The following is a 17,286-nucleotide window of genomic DNA, read 5'->3' on the forward strand; positions in this document are numbered from 1 at the left end:
GGTCAATCTCTCTCCCTCTCCTTTTCTCTCTCTCTCTCTCTCTCACACACACACACAGACACGCACACACGCGCGCGCGCGCGCGTACACACACACACACACACACACACACACACACACACACATACACACACATACACACTCACTCACTCTCAAAACTCTGCCCGGCCACACCGCGGCTGCTCCAATCCCTGGGAAAGGCGAGCGAGCGCGCTCCGGCACTGTGCCCCACGCAGCGCTAGTCCCGGCCCGCAGCGCCGCGCTTCGGACGAGTGTGCCCGAAAATAAAGAGGGGCGAGAGGGGAGAGGCAGATCCTGAAACGCCCTGGCCACACACGCCGCGACTGAAGCTGTCTCTCGGCGCGGGAGTGGAGACGGCGCCCGCGGCGCCCTGCGCCTTTGAGACCAGCGCAGCTGCCCGGCCGGAGCCCACCTGCCGGCCCGCGACCCTCCAGCGCAAAAAGCGGGGCTTGTCGCTGTCCTGCTCAGGCGGTGTCGGGGCTCCGGTCGCTCTCTCCGCAGCGAGTTTGGAGTCCAGCCCTCGGCTGGGTCCCCGGCCCCTCGCGCCTTCGGAGGGTGCCCCGCGCCGCCGGGACCGCGCGATGGCAGGGGCGCGCGGGCTGCTCTGCCTGTGGCTGGGCTGCTTCTGCGCCAGCCTGGCGCGGGGAGAGCGACCGAGGCTGCGCTTCCCGGAGCTCAGCAAGCCTGGGCCAGGCGACGGCTCAGCAGGTGGCGGCCCCGGCCCCGCGCTGCGGCCTCACGACAAGGTGTCAGAGCACATGCTGCGGCTCTATGACAGGTACAGCGGCGGCGGCGGCCGAGCCGAGGCGACGCGGACGCCGGGGTCTCCCGAGCGGAGCGCACGGCCCCTGCTCCCCCGACCCCTGCGCGAAGGCAACACGGTTCGCAGCTTTCGAGCCGGAGCAGCAGGTGAGTGTCGGAGCAGCACCGCTTTCTGCTGTCACTTCCCAGGTCTCTTCCGGGACCCCCGTCACCTGCCCCGGGCTTCATCGTGCTAGAGACCTGCCCTCACCGTCCGCAGCTGCCCTGCGCGCTCTCCTTCCTGTCACACCCCGCGCTTCGCCGGCGAGTTCAGCCCGTGTTTAGTCTCAGCTGGGAGAAGGGAGAGAAGGGCTCCGAGCGGCGGAGGGGCTCGGCTGGAGGAGCTGCGTGGGAAGGTGCCGGGCAGCCCCCCGTGCCCCGCGGCGCCCTGGTGGCTAGAGCACTTCTGGGGTGCTTCTGTTGACGTTTCCTAAGGCGAAATCCCCTTGGGCTGGGCTTTAGCCATGTTTACCTAGAAGCAGATGTCATTCTACGCTAACCGAACGGCCCCGGAGGGAAGAGTCACACTTGAACTAGACGCCTTCTCTTGTCTTTTAGACAGCCGCTTCCCCAGCCCTTGCGCCCCGCTTAACTCGCGTCCTCTGTGTTACTATAATTGAGACTTTTTACTTGATAGTCCCTTGGTGGCAAACACACAGGGTAAGCCAGGTGCTTGGGTGTTTTTATTATTTAAAACCCATCTGGGCAAATAGGGCTGTACCATCCACCCTGGGAGAAGTGGGTGTGGGGAGACGCCGCGGATGTAAACACCTTTGGAATCTGCCGATGAAATCTGCTCGGCCCGTTTTTCAACATACAGATCGCTGTGGACTGAAATTCATGGCTTAACACGATTTCTCCAGGCCCCTGTGATGAAGGGAATAACTTATGCTAACAGCCTGCCTCTCCTGTGCTAACGGCTTGAGAGAAGGTTTCCTGGACCTTAACTCAGTTTCCATGCCTGGAGGATGCACCAGGCTCTTTTGTTCACACTACATTCAGGATAAAGGGAAACCTAACTGAAAAGCTTGTCTTCAGTGAACCGTTGAAAAATAGCCAAGAATCATCAGGGAAGGAGGCAATGCCTCATGTGCTATCAAGTCTGTCAAAACCACTAAGAAGGAATCTCCCAAAGCTTTGATAGGTAGGACTCCTGGAAAAAAAAAAAAAAAAAAAAAAAAGGAAAACCAAAACATCCATCAAGGAAAGCCCTAGGTTGACACTGTAAATACACTCTAAAGCTCATAGGCATGATGACATTTACAATAAATGTGAGTTATGCTTTCTAATGCAGAAGTCTTTAGCTAAAGCCTGAGCTGAACCAGATTTCACTTTCTTCTTCAAACCCTGAGCATGATCTGTAAGGACCTGGCCTCTGCCAAAGAAACAGAAACCTGCTCTGGGTTATCCACAGTACACCCGCCCCTTGGGAAGCTGTCCTGACAGCTGACCACACCACTGACTCGCTGTTTACTTTAGTGCAGGTCTGCTGGCAGAGCTCAGTGAAGGAGCAGGTGGGAACAAGAACTGGAAGGAAGTTAGGTGGGCAAGGCAGGTGGATACATGACAATATTTGGATCACTCTTACCTTGCCATTCATTTTCTTGGTAATATTCCTAGGGAGTAGCTGAGGCACCCAAGAAATGAATAGTATTTTTTTTTTTTGTATCAAATTTCCTTTTTAGTATGAATCACAAGATTGGAGATGGAATGTGAGTCTGTTTCATTCACACACATTGCATAATTTTCATGTTTATTTTAGGCTGAGTGAACCTTGAGTGGGAGGTGAATAAGGATTTGAATAACTTAGACTATGCTTTTTGGCTTCAACTCATTTTGTGCATTATAATTTCAAAGTGTCCCTTATCAGCCTCACTGTAGTCTTACACCATCAAATGATAAACTCTGATACGGAGGCCAGAAGTTCCCTTGAAATGATGAATTACAGCTTGGAGCATATATACAAGGCTGTGTGCCCTGATAAGAAAAGTAATCCCTTTAGCATCCTAGAAACTGTCTTAATGACTTATTCATCAAATGTGGACACTGGTTTTTGTGGAAGCTCAAATAACCTGTTACTTACTACATTGGAGACTCCTGGAGAGGTGGTTCGTGCTGGACCCCTTCCAAGAGTGTTTAGTTACTAACACACTCAAAGGCCCTTATTATAAAGCAGTTCTGACTCTAATAAGGCAAGACTCCAGGAAGGTGCTAAGGCTTTCATATGTGTCTCTCTCTTTTATCCATATCAACATTTCCATAACACCTTTTGTCTTGTGACATATGTAGTGATATAGGTGAAAAATGCTGTCTGCATTAATAAGTGAGATATGTGTTCTAGTCCATGGTATTTAGATTTCACAACATATGGGTTTCTCTGTACCAACAACGGTTCCAGATTTTAATGGAAGGTCAGGTGGTATGCTTTTTATATGGAGTAGCTGCTGATCCTGCAGACTTTCCAAGTGCTTATTCAAGCTGAGTTATAGCCTTAGAGCCCCAGTTGCTACTTGGAACATACCTGATTAGAATTATTTATTGTTCTAAACCTAGAATATCTTTGGTTGAAATTTAGCTGCTGTGGTCTCCCTCTGATTACTTTCTACTTAAACCATTACTTGATGGTGGGTGGCATTCATCCTAAATACACTTTCTGCCAACCCCTTTCTCCTCCCTCAATGCTATGCAGCTGGTATGCCAAAACCGTGAAGTTGGGAACACTCATAAGTCTTTTTGTGATGTGTAAGGGTTTACATAAAGATAGGTTTTATCTTTCCTTTGTAAAGGTAATTTACAAAATCATTGATGACAGAGAAGTTCAGCTTAAAAAAACACACCATGATGAAGGAACACAAGAGGGGTATGAAATCAGCTTTTATTTTCATCTTAGTTTGGGTTGTCCTTGGCTATATAATAAAAGAAGAATAGTTTACATGAGGTTTGTTCCTGGCTTGATCTTTAAGAGACGTACTTTGTGTTCATTGGTTTCTCATCATTCCCATGGTCACTTAATTTCATTTTCCTTCATCATAAATTTAACCTCTTTAGGAAAAGCAATTAAAGTACACATGTTCTTATTAGAAAACTATCATTTTAACTTATGACATAGAGCTACAGAAAATTTTATTTCAGTGGATATGGGTCATCTTTTTAAAAAATCACACAGGCTTTATAGGTAAAAGGAATTAAAATTGAGGTAATTCAGACCCAAAAGTGTATTTTTTTTTCTTCAGTGAGAAAAGGGAGAGTCTTTACTACTATGACCAAATATCTTTAAAAAAAGAAAATATCATTTGATGTGTTTCTGAAGTGCAAGGCTAAATATAAGGCTGTAGGAAAGACATAATTAAGGGCCGAATGACCATTCTAATAGGAGCCATTCCTGTGAAGTACATGGACCAGTGGGAACACGGTATTTTTAATAGGTATGATGCAAGGGGATATAATAACTTTATTAAAACATAGTTACCTTGAAATTCCTGGCACCTTGGAACTAGGCTTGAAATGAAAGAGTACTTAGATTATCTGATGTTTTTATTCAAAAGACAATAGTACATCTGGAGGGAGGGGGTGTGCAGCTGCTCTGAACTACACATCACTTAGAATACATGATAGCCCTTAATGAAGTTTTGACTGTAATAGGCAAGACAGCTTTACAATCTCTGACATTAAAAAATCCGTAATTCGCCTGACCTGTGGTGGCGCAGTGGATAAAGCGTCGACCTGGAAATGCTGAGGTCGCCGGTTCGAAACCCTGGGCTTGCCTGGTCAAGGCACATATGGGAGTTGATGCTTAGCTCCTCCCCCTTCTCTCTCTCTGTCTCTCTCTCCTCTCTAAAAAAATGAATAAATAAAATAAAATAATTAAAAACAATAAAAAATAAAAAAAATCCGTAAATTCCACAAATTCTTGATTGTCCATGCTAATGGAAAGGAGAAAGAGGATGGGTTACACAAAAAATAATTTAAATTTAGTTTTTAATATAATTAGACATCTTCAAATAGACCAAGAGATTATGAGGTTCAATGAAAAAAATTCCCTAAGCAAATAATTCATTCAAGGAATATTTGCATATTAAAAGTATATGCATAATTATGACTACATTAAGAGGGTTACATACATTTTATCTAAGCAACAGAATTTTATAAGCACTTCATTGACCCAGTTCAGATTTTTCTAAAATAAAATAGGGACATGAATATCAAATGTGCTCTTAAGCATTTTGAAATGATATAGTTTTATATTTGGAAGAGACTTTAAAGAAAGCAAGTCCAACTCCTTCTGATATGGAAGAAGAAATGGGTATCATGATGGATTTGCCAGACAATTTTCAAACTCCCCTCAAAAACTATTATTTCTAATAATCTGATCTAATTTTCTAGGGGGATATTTTGTTCAAAGAGAGTCTTTGGAAAATGTTAACAGGTGTTACATAAAATTGGGTTCTTCGGTCAAATAAGTTTAGAAAAAATGATCAGTTTTCTTTCCTATGGGACCTTTCATAGTCTTTAAATGCTAGTAAGTTCCCTGAAGACTGGATCACTTTCTCCTCAAGAGAGCATTTTAGAGAATTGTGGTTCTAAGATATCTAGTTAGGGAAACACTGGTTCAAAGCCTTCATAATTTATTGAGAAAGAAGATACACAAAATTCAAGTGAAAACTGCCTCACTTTTATTGAGTACCTATCTCATCAACTTTACTTATACTGTTACTTCTGGACTGGGGTCCAATTTGCATTATAATATTTTTCTGCTTTTATGTTTTAAATTTCTGTGAATGTAATGTTTTAACACTCTCTCTGTCATTAAATTTTATTTTTTCCCATTTCTTTATAAATTTTTCTTCATTGTTTTCAATAGGATTGATATTTACTATTTTACAACTTGTATTATTCTTTTAAAAGAAAAGCTACTTTATTTGTGGAAAAATTTACTAGAGATCATACACATCACTTTGTTAATGTTTTATAACCATTAATTCCTTGATTAAAGACACATTTATTCAAAACACCAATCAAATTCCTTATATAATTCCCATTGTTGTATTTATTAAGTGTAATAAAATCATACCTATTCAAAAGGCCGAGTAAAAATTATTCATCAACTTTGCATATACTTTCTACTTACTTTTCAGGATTTTTTGCTGCGACAGCAGAACTTTTTTCCTCAAATATTGATGGTTTCCCAATCTATTTCATTTATATATACTAGTAATCTGTAATTTAATAACTTTATTTTGGTGGTAGGGGAAAGAAATTTGGCATCACAAAATAGTCTCAGCTTGAACTTTCCAATGTCACGTTTTAATTCAGAGTGAATTTTTAAGATTACATTATGAACCCATGAAAATAGAATTTTTCAATGAAAACAGTGACATAATATTAATCAGGTGACATGAGTATACAAGGATAGTATCTACGTGGACAATAGTAAATGATGGCAATGTAACTGAAAAGCCTTATATGTGGAATATACTTAAAAATTCATAAAACTTCTATTATGTAAAGCAGAATTTTGATTTTTCAATTACCTTAGGCTAAGAGTAATGAGATCTAAATGCTAATTGTGGCTGACCTGCTAATTAATAAAGTCATCTAGTATTACTAGGCCTAGTTTCTACAAATGGGTTAAGTCATACTTACTGTGCCATTCAGTTGGGATGGTGAAACTCAATTAAGGAAATGCATGTGAAAATGTATTTAAAAATTTAGAAGCCCTATATAAATGAAATATTCATTATATTTTGGGAGATTGTCTGTAGCTTCTCATGCAGCCTTAAATATGCCTAAAATGTTGATAATGTGCGATTGTTTGAAGCACCAGGGATATATCCAGGTGGTAATGTAAATAGAAAGAGGTGGCAGTCTTCTTATTAATATAATCTATGACATCCCAAACCTACATGCAAGAAGTTATTCTGTCTTGATTTTAGTGGCTGAATGGAGCAGGGCTGCACTTTTTGGGGGTGGGGGGCGTTGTTGCACTTTTTTATAGTGATTTCTTGAAGTTAATTGTTCTAAAAGTATGGTCTCTAGATTAGCAGCATCAGGATCACCTGAGAACTTACTAGAATTCTCCAGCACACCCAAGACCACCTGATGAAATTTGGGAAGGTGGAGCACAGGAGTCTCTGTTTTAACAAGTGATCAAGATTATTCTGATGCATGTTTAAGACACACTGCTCTAAGCTCATTTCCTAGATTTTGTGTATCATACCATAGCCAGCATGTGAAATTTAAGATTGATTAACATGTGAGTCCTGGTCCTTTTAGTGGGTCTTCCCATAAAAAGATAGTTCATGTATTTACATAATGGTAAGCTTCTTTTACTTTGGAAGGTATATTACAGTATGTATGGCAGTTTTGGTCCTGGAGAAGGCTTCACAGTAAGTTTATCAAGACTTGACCTTTCACAGCTGCGGATAGTTTGGAGGCTAATCAAGTTGCTAGAGGGAGGATGGTGAGAGCTGGGGCCTGTAAGGAAGTCTCATTCTCGCATTCTGAGGACCTGGCATAGTTTGCTGCATATTAGGCGCTCAATAAATGTTTCAGATGAGTTGAATTAGCTGTTGAAGGCACTAGATAAAAAGAGATAGTAGAAAAGCTATCAGATGGGAAAGAATCCTTTAAAAACAAATTTGCCATGAAAGAATTATTCACGAGGCATTTTACCTTGCATATGTTGAATGGAAATACTATTCTATTTTATATACACTGTTCTAATAATACTGCTTTTCTGATGAACTGAAAGGAAACGCCACACTATACTTAGACCCAAGAAGGCCTTTTGCTGATTTGGGGAACTTGAAACTACTTGAAAGTTTATTCATTTTGGTGTTAAGTAGGAAACACTTTTGAATCAGATAAGTTTACACATTTGTCCATTCAAAAAGTTTAACAAATATTTTTTAGGAGGTAAATGTTCCATTCTGTGCAAGGAATTAGGAATTCAAAGATTTATAGGACATGGGTCTGCCCTCTGAGAGCTCACAGTCTAGGAATACCCTTGGGTGGAGGCTAGGAGGTGATAACCTGATTAATGAATATTTTGCTATTCTAGAAAAACATGTTATATCATCTTTGGCCATGTTTTACTTTGGACATAGAGAGTGATTATTTTGAGGTCCCATAAACCTCAGTCATTTAACTGGGACTCTCTAAGAAAAACCAAAATCTATGACTTGGTGTTCTATTTAGAAACACTCCATCTTGCCTTTGCCCCGAAGCTTAGGGTGGTAGAGAGAAACTGTAGTCTTGACTCAGTAACCTGCAGCAGATACTTTGTCAGTGACCACAGGTGAATATGCCCTGTCCTAGGCACCCCTGGCATTTCTAGCAGCTATACTTTGTTTAGAGAAAGAAGTGGGGAAAAACGTTGTTCTTAGTTACATATTTTCTGAATGACTAAAATGTTTTCCCTGCTTCCTGGGGATTTAGGTAATCATCAAGAATTCATTTAGTCTATTTGTTTTAAAATCAGACTTTACATAGAAAGCTTTCTATTGTATGTTCTAATTCCCTTTGAAAACATTCTGTGTGGGCCAGCACGAAGGTGAACTTCCACTTACCCCTATCTGGGCACTGACTCAGCTGCCCCTCAGGAAGCCCTAAACTGTTGTGAGAGCATGGCTGGTCCTGGGTCACAGTTTCCTTGCTGAGACCTCGGTGTCATTCGCTGCAGGTGTCTTTGTTTTCAGATGAAAACAAATTAATCTTCTGTCTTTATTTAGCAGTCAAACTCCTAACAAATCCATATGGGTAATAAGAAGACTTGGGTTCCTCTTCAAAATCAATTGCTAGCTAACTGGCTAATGTCTATAGTCCTTCATTTTTGTTTTTCTGAGTAGGCTAGACTAAATCTGTTTATTCATGAAATAAGCATTTACTAAGCACAGCTTTAAGAGTTAAGCCCCTATGTGAGGGGCTGAAGAGTCTGGTGTTAATTAATCCAGGGTCCTTCTTTAAGGAGTTTATGGTCTTAGGAAGGAACAACAATATGATGAAGATGGTAAGAGAGGCAGGCTGTCAACCAAAGAACTGGGTTGTCCTGACAAGCTTGCTTCAACAGGCAGTGCCCGTGCTTTGCCTTCCAAGACAAATTTGGAATTCAAGGAGGGCAAGGGTGGTTGAAGGCATTTCAGGGAGGAGCAGGCAGCAGGTGCAAAGTCCTAGCAGGTGTTCAAAGGGGAATATGGCCTGTTCAGAAACTCACCTGATTTCTAAATCCCTTTTCAATTCACAGATTTTATGACTCTGCCTAATACAAAATAATATTATAATGCCAATAGAAAATCCTAAATAGATTGCCATAGATGTATCCCCAGTGAGGAAAATACAAGCTAATGTCAGTGCCAGCAAACAGTGAGAAAACAGTGCCACCTATTGGTAGTTATATTTTGGCGTCAAAACTGTTTCTTTGGGAAGAGCTGGAAATCAAGCCTGTTAAAGTTCTTTGTAAGGACTCTGTGAGGCTATCTAGTTCACCGCTCATACCCTCCATACCATAAAGAGATCTTCCTGTAATCGTCTTGAACTATTATCAGCTATCTTTTGTTTGCTCAGGCCACAGAAGGGACTCAATGTCAGGCTAGACACTTAAAAAGTCATGATTTATATTGGCCTGGATTTTTCCTCCATTCTACTATCATCTTTATATCTTAGTCTCATCTTTGAGACTGGAAAGGGAAAGCCCTTCAAGTATTTTCAAGCAATTCTCATGTCATTGTTAAACCTTCTCCCCTCCTCCAGTCCTTATATTTTCTTTTTTTTTTAACTCAAACTTGTACAAAAGTTTCCAGACTCTTCAACCTCTTGGTTACTTTCCTAGTTGCTCTCCTCTCTAATAAACTAGTTACAATGAAAGCACCCAGAATTAAGCATGCGATGTTCGATATTATTGGATTGGTGAGGTATACAGTTAACCTTTCCTAGTACCTGTAGACTATAAATAGCCTAAAAATGTATAAGTTATTGTTTTGTAACCTGTTAAAACCCATTTATTTATATTATTATTATGTCCCTTTGTTTTTATTAATCAGAAATTACACATCTCGTTTCAGATTCAATAATTCCAAGTGATTATGTATCAATATATTTCAGAGGAATAGAAAAAGTGAACATTAAAGCATTTCTACTTCACTGTTTGAATATAGAAGTCTATGTCCACAGTTAAATCTCTGCTACGACTCATCAGGAAGGGAGAAGAGCCTAGTAAAAATCCCACTTACTGTGTATGGAAAGATACTCATTTGAAAAGTTAAATTAATTTGAAATCTAAAAAACAAAATGAGACGAATTGAATAGATAGTATCACATATTTCTACTTGCAGGGAGGTGTTATCTCACTCTCATTGGTTCTCCATACTCATTTGCTCAAATATCTGCAACTATCATGTTACTGTTTTTGTCTATTGTAAATACTCAGTAAGTTTTTGTTGGGTTGTTTTGAGAAGAAGAACATTGACTTGCACAGAACTTAAGTGCTTTAAGGTCAGAGAAAGCAAAGGAACATGTGGGTTAGAAAAATCAAGGAATGTTTCATGGAATGGTTGTAATTTCAAGCTTATTGTTTAAAAAAGTTGGGAGGAGGGAATCTGGAACCGGCAGAGACAGTAGCCCCTATTCTGGGTGAAAATGGGGGAGCAAAGGCCTCAAGCACTGGGCAAATGACACCTTCTATGAGGAGCTAACTGTTAATTGACCATTCCTTTTCTGAACACAGGCAGTTTAACCATCTGCTGGGACTTCAAGTAACTAGGTTAATTTAGAATATTTTTATAAGTTCCTATTCAAAACACTGGAAATAATTGCTTATACAAAAGTTCCCAGATATCCAGCATTGCATGCTGTGAGAATGTGTTCCTCCCACTCCCTGCCCAACACTCCCTTTTCCAAAAACTTCACCCTCAAAAGTCTGGTTCAGAGGTTACCTCCTCCCTCAGTGTCCCTCTTCTCCCTAATGGGCAAAGTTAATTGCTGCCTCCTCTGTGCTCCAAGAGCATAGGTAACACCTTTGACAGTAAGTAGCATTGTCATGGCATAGCTGTCTGCATTTTGCTCACTAATTTTCCTCCCGCCGCAGTGTGAATAGCAGCTGCCATTTGTGCAGCTCTGACACCCATCCCAGGTCCAGCACCTAGTAATAAAAAATTTACATTTGAGCCTGACCTGTGGTGGTGCAGTGGATAAAGCGTCGACCTGGAAATGCTGAGGTCGCCAGTTCAAAACCCTGGGCTTGCCTGGTCAAGGCACATATGGGAGTTGATGCTTCCAGCTCCTCCTCCCCTTCTCTCCTCTCTGTCTCTCCCTCTCCTCTCTAAAAAATGAATAAATAAAAATTTAAAAAAATTTAAAAAATTTACATTTGATAAGTAAACCATTGGTTTTGCTTCGGTTCCTGTTCTTTGTTAGTTGTAGTGGATGTTTATGTGTAATACACAAATAATACAAAGCGAGTATGTAATTGCTATGCCATAAAGCACTATTGATAAATTGCCCATTTAACTCCATTTTAGAGCAGTTTGTTGGCCTTTGACTTGTAATTGCAGATGGAACCAATTAGGTATAACTGGAGGAAAAATTAGAGGAAAAAATAAAAAGGAATCACCAAAATTATCTTTATCTAACATATCCTTGATAAGGAAAGCATGTTGCATTTATAAATGAATTGTTTGCCCAATTGTTGGTCAAATAAGTTTGTAAAATTTGATTTTTATGTTTGCTTGCTAACAGATTGCATTGGGGGCTGGGCAGCCCCAGGTATATGTGCGAATTACTTACCTGCTTGAGAAGGGCCATTGTTTTGCTAATGTTTGCTGGAGCAGAGGTATTCGTGCCAGGAAGTTTTGAAAAGAGAGAGAGAGAGAGCCATGTTTGCAGAGTGAGAGCAGAGAGCATGCAGAGTGCTGAAGAAGAAGCCAGTTTGTGCAGAGAGAAGGTGTGCAGATAGGGGACCAGAGATGAGGGCTTTTGCAAGCTCCGCTGAGACTGGTGGGACCTTTGATTCTAGGAGGATCTGGAGAAGATTCTTCTGGCTGTGGAATTGGATATTGTGTCAGGGCTTTGCAAGCTCTGAATGAATGAAGAGGGAAGTGTTTTCCCTGTGTGTTTGCTTGTCAGCCAGTGCGAGACTTTAATAAAGGGATGGCCCACCATTTGTTTGCTCCACTGTTTCTTTGCCATCTGCCCGAATCCAGTGCGAACCTGCATGTGAATGGCCATGATGGCAGCGGCCTCTGGCCTTACACCAATGTACTTTTTCTTTTGCATATTCATGGTGAACAAAATCCCAATTCTTCACTGCACTGGGGGGGGGGGATGCCTTTTTTTCTTTACTTTTGGATGATATGACTACTAAAATTGGTGGTTACTGTAGATCACCACTGTCCAGTGGAAACTTAATGTAAACCACAAATGTAAGCCACATCTGTCAGTTTTAAATTTTAGGGGCTGCATTTAAAAACATGAAAAGCAACAGGTGCAATTAATTTTAATAACATATTTAAACTGTTCCGCACACAATTCTGAAGAGGAAAGGGTTCCCCACACAGATGAGCAGGATATTTGAGTGTTCCACTCAATTCTGACGCTGTATACCTGGAGACTGCATCAGGTTCCACAGGCTCTGTCCCACAAGACCCTCCTCTGCTTCAAAGGCTAATTGCAGGCCCAGGTTGTTACCGATTCTCTGGCTACATATCCGAGACTCCTCTGCCCCCTTCTCTCCAAATATTCACATGTTCACTCATCTAGAAGCTCTTCCAATCCCACTTTTGGGTTGTTGTTTTTTTAATGGAGACTTCATTATATAGGGATGATTGATGAAATCATCAAGCATTGGTGATAACTTCAACCTCCAGGCCCTTTATCCTCCCCAGAGAGGTGTGTGTGGTGGTGGTGGAGCGGGCTGAAGTTCCAGCTCTCTAACAATTGGGTTGGTTCCCAGTCCAACCAGCTCCCATCCTTACCCAATCAACTAAAGTCACCTCATTAACATAACAAGAGACACCTTTATGGTTCTCAACATGTAGGAAATTTCAAGGGTTTTAGGAACTCTGTGCCATAAGAGAGAGGAAGACCAAATATAAATTTATTATAAATCACACAATCACATTTAACTCAGTATATCCAGATATTATCATTTCAACATGATCAATACAAAATAGATTAATGTGATATTTTACCTTTAACTTTGTACTATGTCTTAGTTTGGTTTCCAGGGTGTTTTACACTTATAGAACATCTCAGTTTGAACTTTAGTAGCTAATCACTATGATACTGGACAGTGCAGTTCTGGTTAGCTAACATTCATTGAATTTTTTCTACATGCTATGTGCTTTACCTGCATTCTTCCAATTACTTCTCACAACTCTGCAGTTGATACTACTGGGCTCAATTTACAAGCGAGCAAACGGAGACCTACAGAGCTTAGGTTATTTGCATGAGGACAGCTATTGGGTGTGGTAGAGCTAGGACTGGGTCATAGGGATGTAACTTCAAAATAATACTCTGCATTAAAATGAAAGCCCTCAGAAAAGTCCATGTGGCAGGTTTCTGAGATGTTTATGGGAAGATATTCAAGATTAGACACAGGGGTGGAGGCCGGTGAATACCAGGTCACAAGGTGTCTAGAAACATGTTTAAAAAGAGGAAGCATTTTGAAGCAAAATGTGGGGGAAAGGATCACAATATATTTACTCATTAAGACACTACCATTTGTGCCTCTCTTGGTTCATCTGTTCCCTGCCCAGATGTTTGGTAACCGTAAGCATTTAATTGCCACATTCTTAGACTGACTTCTCTCCCTCCTACCTTAAATGTCATCCATCTACTACATGAAATTTGGGTAAAATTATATGCTACTGCCATGGCTGGTCTGCTCAGTGGTAATGTGTTGGCTCTGCCTGTGGATGGCCTGGGTCGATTCCTGGTCAGGGCACACAGAAGAAGCACCCATCTGCTTCTCTGTCCCTCCCTTTCTTGTTTCTCTCTCTCTCTCTCTTCCCCTCCCCTCCTATAACCATGAATCAATTAGAGCAAGTTGGCCCCAGGCACTGAGGATGGCTCCATGGCCTCTGCTTCAGGCTCTAAGAATAGCTCTGTTGCTGAGCAATGGAGCAATGCCCTAGATGGGCAGAACATGGCTCCCTAGTGGGCTTGCCATGTGGATCATGGTTGGGATATATGTGGGAGTCTGTCTCTGCCTCCCTTCCTCTCACTAAAAAAAAAAAAAAAAAAAAGCAAAATAAAAACTATACAATATGGTGACTGGTCTGCATTAAGACTAGAGTCTCTGTACAACCCTGATGCCATAGAGATCTGTAAAATATTACCCTGGTGTCATGCAGTACATAAATGTACCCAAATGGCAGTTTCTTCCATTTTCCTTCACACAGTGTTAAAAATGAGTAAAATATATTTCTCACTGCACTTCCCTTGCGCTTGGGGACTCAATGAACTCATTTTAAGTTTCCACGTCTTTATAAAAACATTTTGTTTTTTTCTGAAATATGTTTTTGATCAAGAACATAATTTCATGGTTGTGTATATATTTCTGAAACAAATATGCATATGGAGCAAGTGCACAGAGGAGGTTCCGGCTCTGGTGACTCGTTCCAGGACTGGATTCTTGAGTTGAACCTCAGCCTTACCTCTAGGTCAGTGATTTCCAACTGGTGTGCCACAAGAATTTTTAAAACCTGCAATACCTGACGATTTAACCAAGGACACTGATCTCTTTTCCTTTAGATTGTCAAATTAAAAAATGACAATAGCCAATACAACAATAGTCATCCCATGTGAATAAATCAAAATTATACCTACTTTTTTATTCAATTGGCAAGAAATAAATTTTTTGGTGTGCCACGTAATTTTAGTAATTAGGTGTGCCATGATGTCACACTGGATGGCTATGGTTGTGTTGGCCATTTTTTTATTTGACAATTGAAGGGAAAAGAGGTCAGAGTCCCTGACTAAACAGTCAGGTACTGCATGTTTTAAAAATTCTTGTGACAAACCGGTTGAAAATTGCTGCTGATGATCTTAAAAGAAGGAGTGAACTCCTGTTCTCACTAGTCAGTTTCCCATTCTGTTACACTCTCTCGTTTCTGGGTTTGAGGAATTGGAAATGCAGTCAATCAGTTCAATTATATACAGAATGAAATTCAACTCCTAAATTTAGAGACTGTCATCATCTTCAAACTTTGAGCAGCATCACTTTTATATGACACTTTTGAATGTTTAGTTTATTTTTTCAGAAATATTCTCTGAATATTGAAATATATAGTCTTACTTACCCACCCTCATCCTGCACCCTAAAGTTATGAAGCAGGTAGAAGATAGCCTTGTAATAGTTAAACCAATGTTATTAACAATAATTTATATGTAAGAAATACTTATTAGACCTTTTATAAGCTGCTTTACATACATCTCTTTAAATTCCAATGACAAGAAAGGTGGGCACTATCTCTATTTTATAAATAGAACCCCAGCTTATTCAAAGTGGCTAAGCTAGGACTTGAATTAAGGTCAGTATTATTCCACCAATGCTTGTAACCAGTAATGTCTGCATTGCCTCAGATAAGAAGCTAAGACAATACTGTGCCAAATAGTACCAAGAACTATTCTTGGTAGTCTCATAATTAGTGGTATATACACAATGGAATATCACTTAGCAATAAAAAAGAATTCCTCTGGCTGGTTGGCTCAGTGGTAAAGCGTCAGCCTGGCATGCAGGAGTCCCGGGTTCGGTTCCCAGCCAGGGCACACAGGAGAAGCGCCCATCTGCTTCTCCACCCCTCTCCCTCTCCTTCCTCTCTGTCTCTCTCTTCCCTTCCCGCAGCCAAGGCTCCATTGGAGCAAAGTTGGCCCGGGCGCTGAGGATGGCTCCATGGCCTCTGCCTCAGGCGCTAGAATGGCTCTGGTTGCAACAGAGCAACCAGATGGGCAGAGCATCGCCCCCTGGTGGACATGCCGGGTGGATCCCGGTCGGGCGCATGCAGGAGTTTGTCTGACTGCCTCCCTGTTTCCAGCTTCAGAAAAATACAAAAAAAAAAAAAAAGAATTATATCTTGCCATTTGTGACAACATGAATGGACCTATAGGGTATTTGCTAAATGAAATAAGTCAGAAAAGGATCAATACCATATGATTTCACTTATATATGGAATCTATAAAACCAAAACAAATGAATAGACAAAACAAAACAGAAACAGATATAGATATAGAGAACAAACTGATGGCTGCCAAACAGGAGAGTGGTGGGGGGGGGGGGGGAGATGAAATTTTTTAAAAAGTTGTTTTTTTTTCTTTTTGGGGGAATGGTGGGGGAGAGGCATTGAGAAAGAGACAGAAACATCAAGCTGTTCCTGTATGTGCCCTGGGAACCGAACTGGCAACCTCTGCACTCCAGGACAATGCCCCAACCAACTGAGCAATCTGGCCAGATTTTTGTCTTTTTAGAGACAGAGAGAGGAAGGGAGAAAGAAGGGGGGGGGAAGAGAGAGAAAAAGAGAAGGGAAGAATTTATTTGTTGTTGAACTCAGTGGTACATTCATTGCTTGCTCCTGTGTGTGCCCTGACTGGGCATCAAACCTAAACCTTGTCTCTTAACAAACTGAGCTAATCAGCCAGGGCAAAAAAAGTATTTTTTAATAAAGAAAATGATCATGGTAAACAGCTCACTGAGAGAGGGTAGGGGCAACAAAATAAAAAAATAATAATAATATAAATAAAATAATACCACCAAACATCAAGTTGTAAGTCTATAATAATCACAGCTGAGAAAAGAACTGTGTTTTTCTTCTTTTCCAAGTGAGAGGAGGGGTGATAGAGAGACAGATTCCTGCATATGCCCTGACCGGGATCCACCCAGTGACCCCTGTCTGGGGCCAAAGCTCTGCTCTTTTGGGGCCATGCTCTCAACTGAGGTATCTTTGGTGCCTGAGGCGGAGACTCCATGGAGCCAGCCTCAGTGCCTGGAGCCAATGTGCTGGAATCAATCAAGCCATGGCTGGAGGAGGAGAAGAGAGAGAAGAGGGGGTGGGGGAGGGGTGGAGAAACAGATGGTGACTTCTCTTGTGTGCCCTGACAAGGAATCGAACCCAGGATATTCACACACCACACACCAGGCCAACGCTACGACTAAGCCAACAGGCCAGGGCCAAAAAATAATTTTTTTTAAATAAATAAAATTACTTTTCTTAATTTTTTTAATTGAGGTGACATTCACATAACATAAAACTATTTTTAAGTGAACTAATCAGTGCCATTTGATACGTTCACAATATTCTGCAACCACCAAGTCTATCAAGTTCCAAAATATTTCTATCATCGCAAAGTAAAAGCCTTTACCCGTTACGCAGTTTTTCCCCATTCTTTCAGACCTCCAGCCTCTGGCAAATACCAGTCTGCATTCTGTCTCTGTGGATTTACCCATTCTGAATATTTCATATAAATAGAATCGTA

The 17,286-nt window shown here is 41.1% G+C and overlaps 1 protein-coding gene across 1 annotated transcript in view; it reads left to right on the forward strand.

Annotated features, from left to right (window-relative positions):
* Window positions 1–247: 247 nt before the first annotated feature.
* Window positions 248–17,286, forward strand: part of BMP3 (bone morphogenetic protein 3) — a 29,445-nt gene continuing 12,406 nt past the window's right edge. Inside the window, exon 1 of the mRNA XM_066385000.1 lies at window positions 248–930. Coding sequence (XP_066241097.1) covers window positions 603–930 — 328 coding nt within the window. The 5' untranslated portion in view covers window positions 248–602. The remainder of the gene's footprint in view (window positions 931–17,286) is intronic.

The sequence above is a fragment of the Saccopteryx leptura genome, chromosome 5, assembly GCF_036850995.1.
Source record: "Saccopteryx leptura isolate mSacLep1 chromosome 5, mSacLep1_pri_phased_curated, whole genome shotgun sequence".
NCBI lineage: Eukaryota > Metazoa > Chordata > Mammalia > Chiroptera > Emballonuridae > Saccopteryx > Saccopteryx leptura.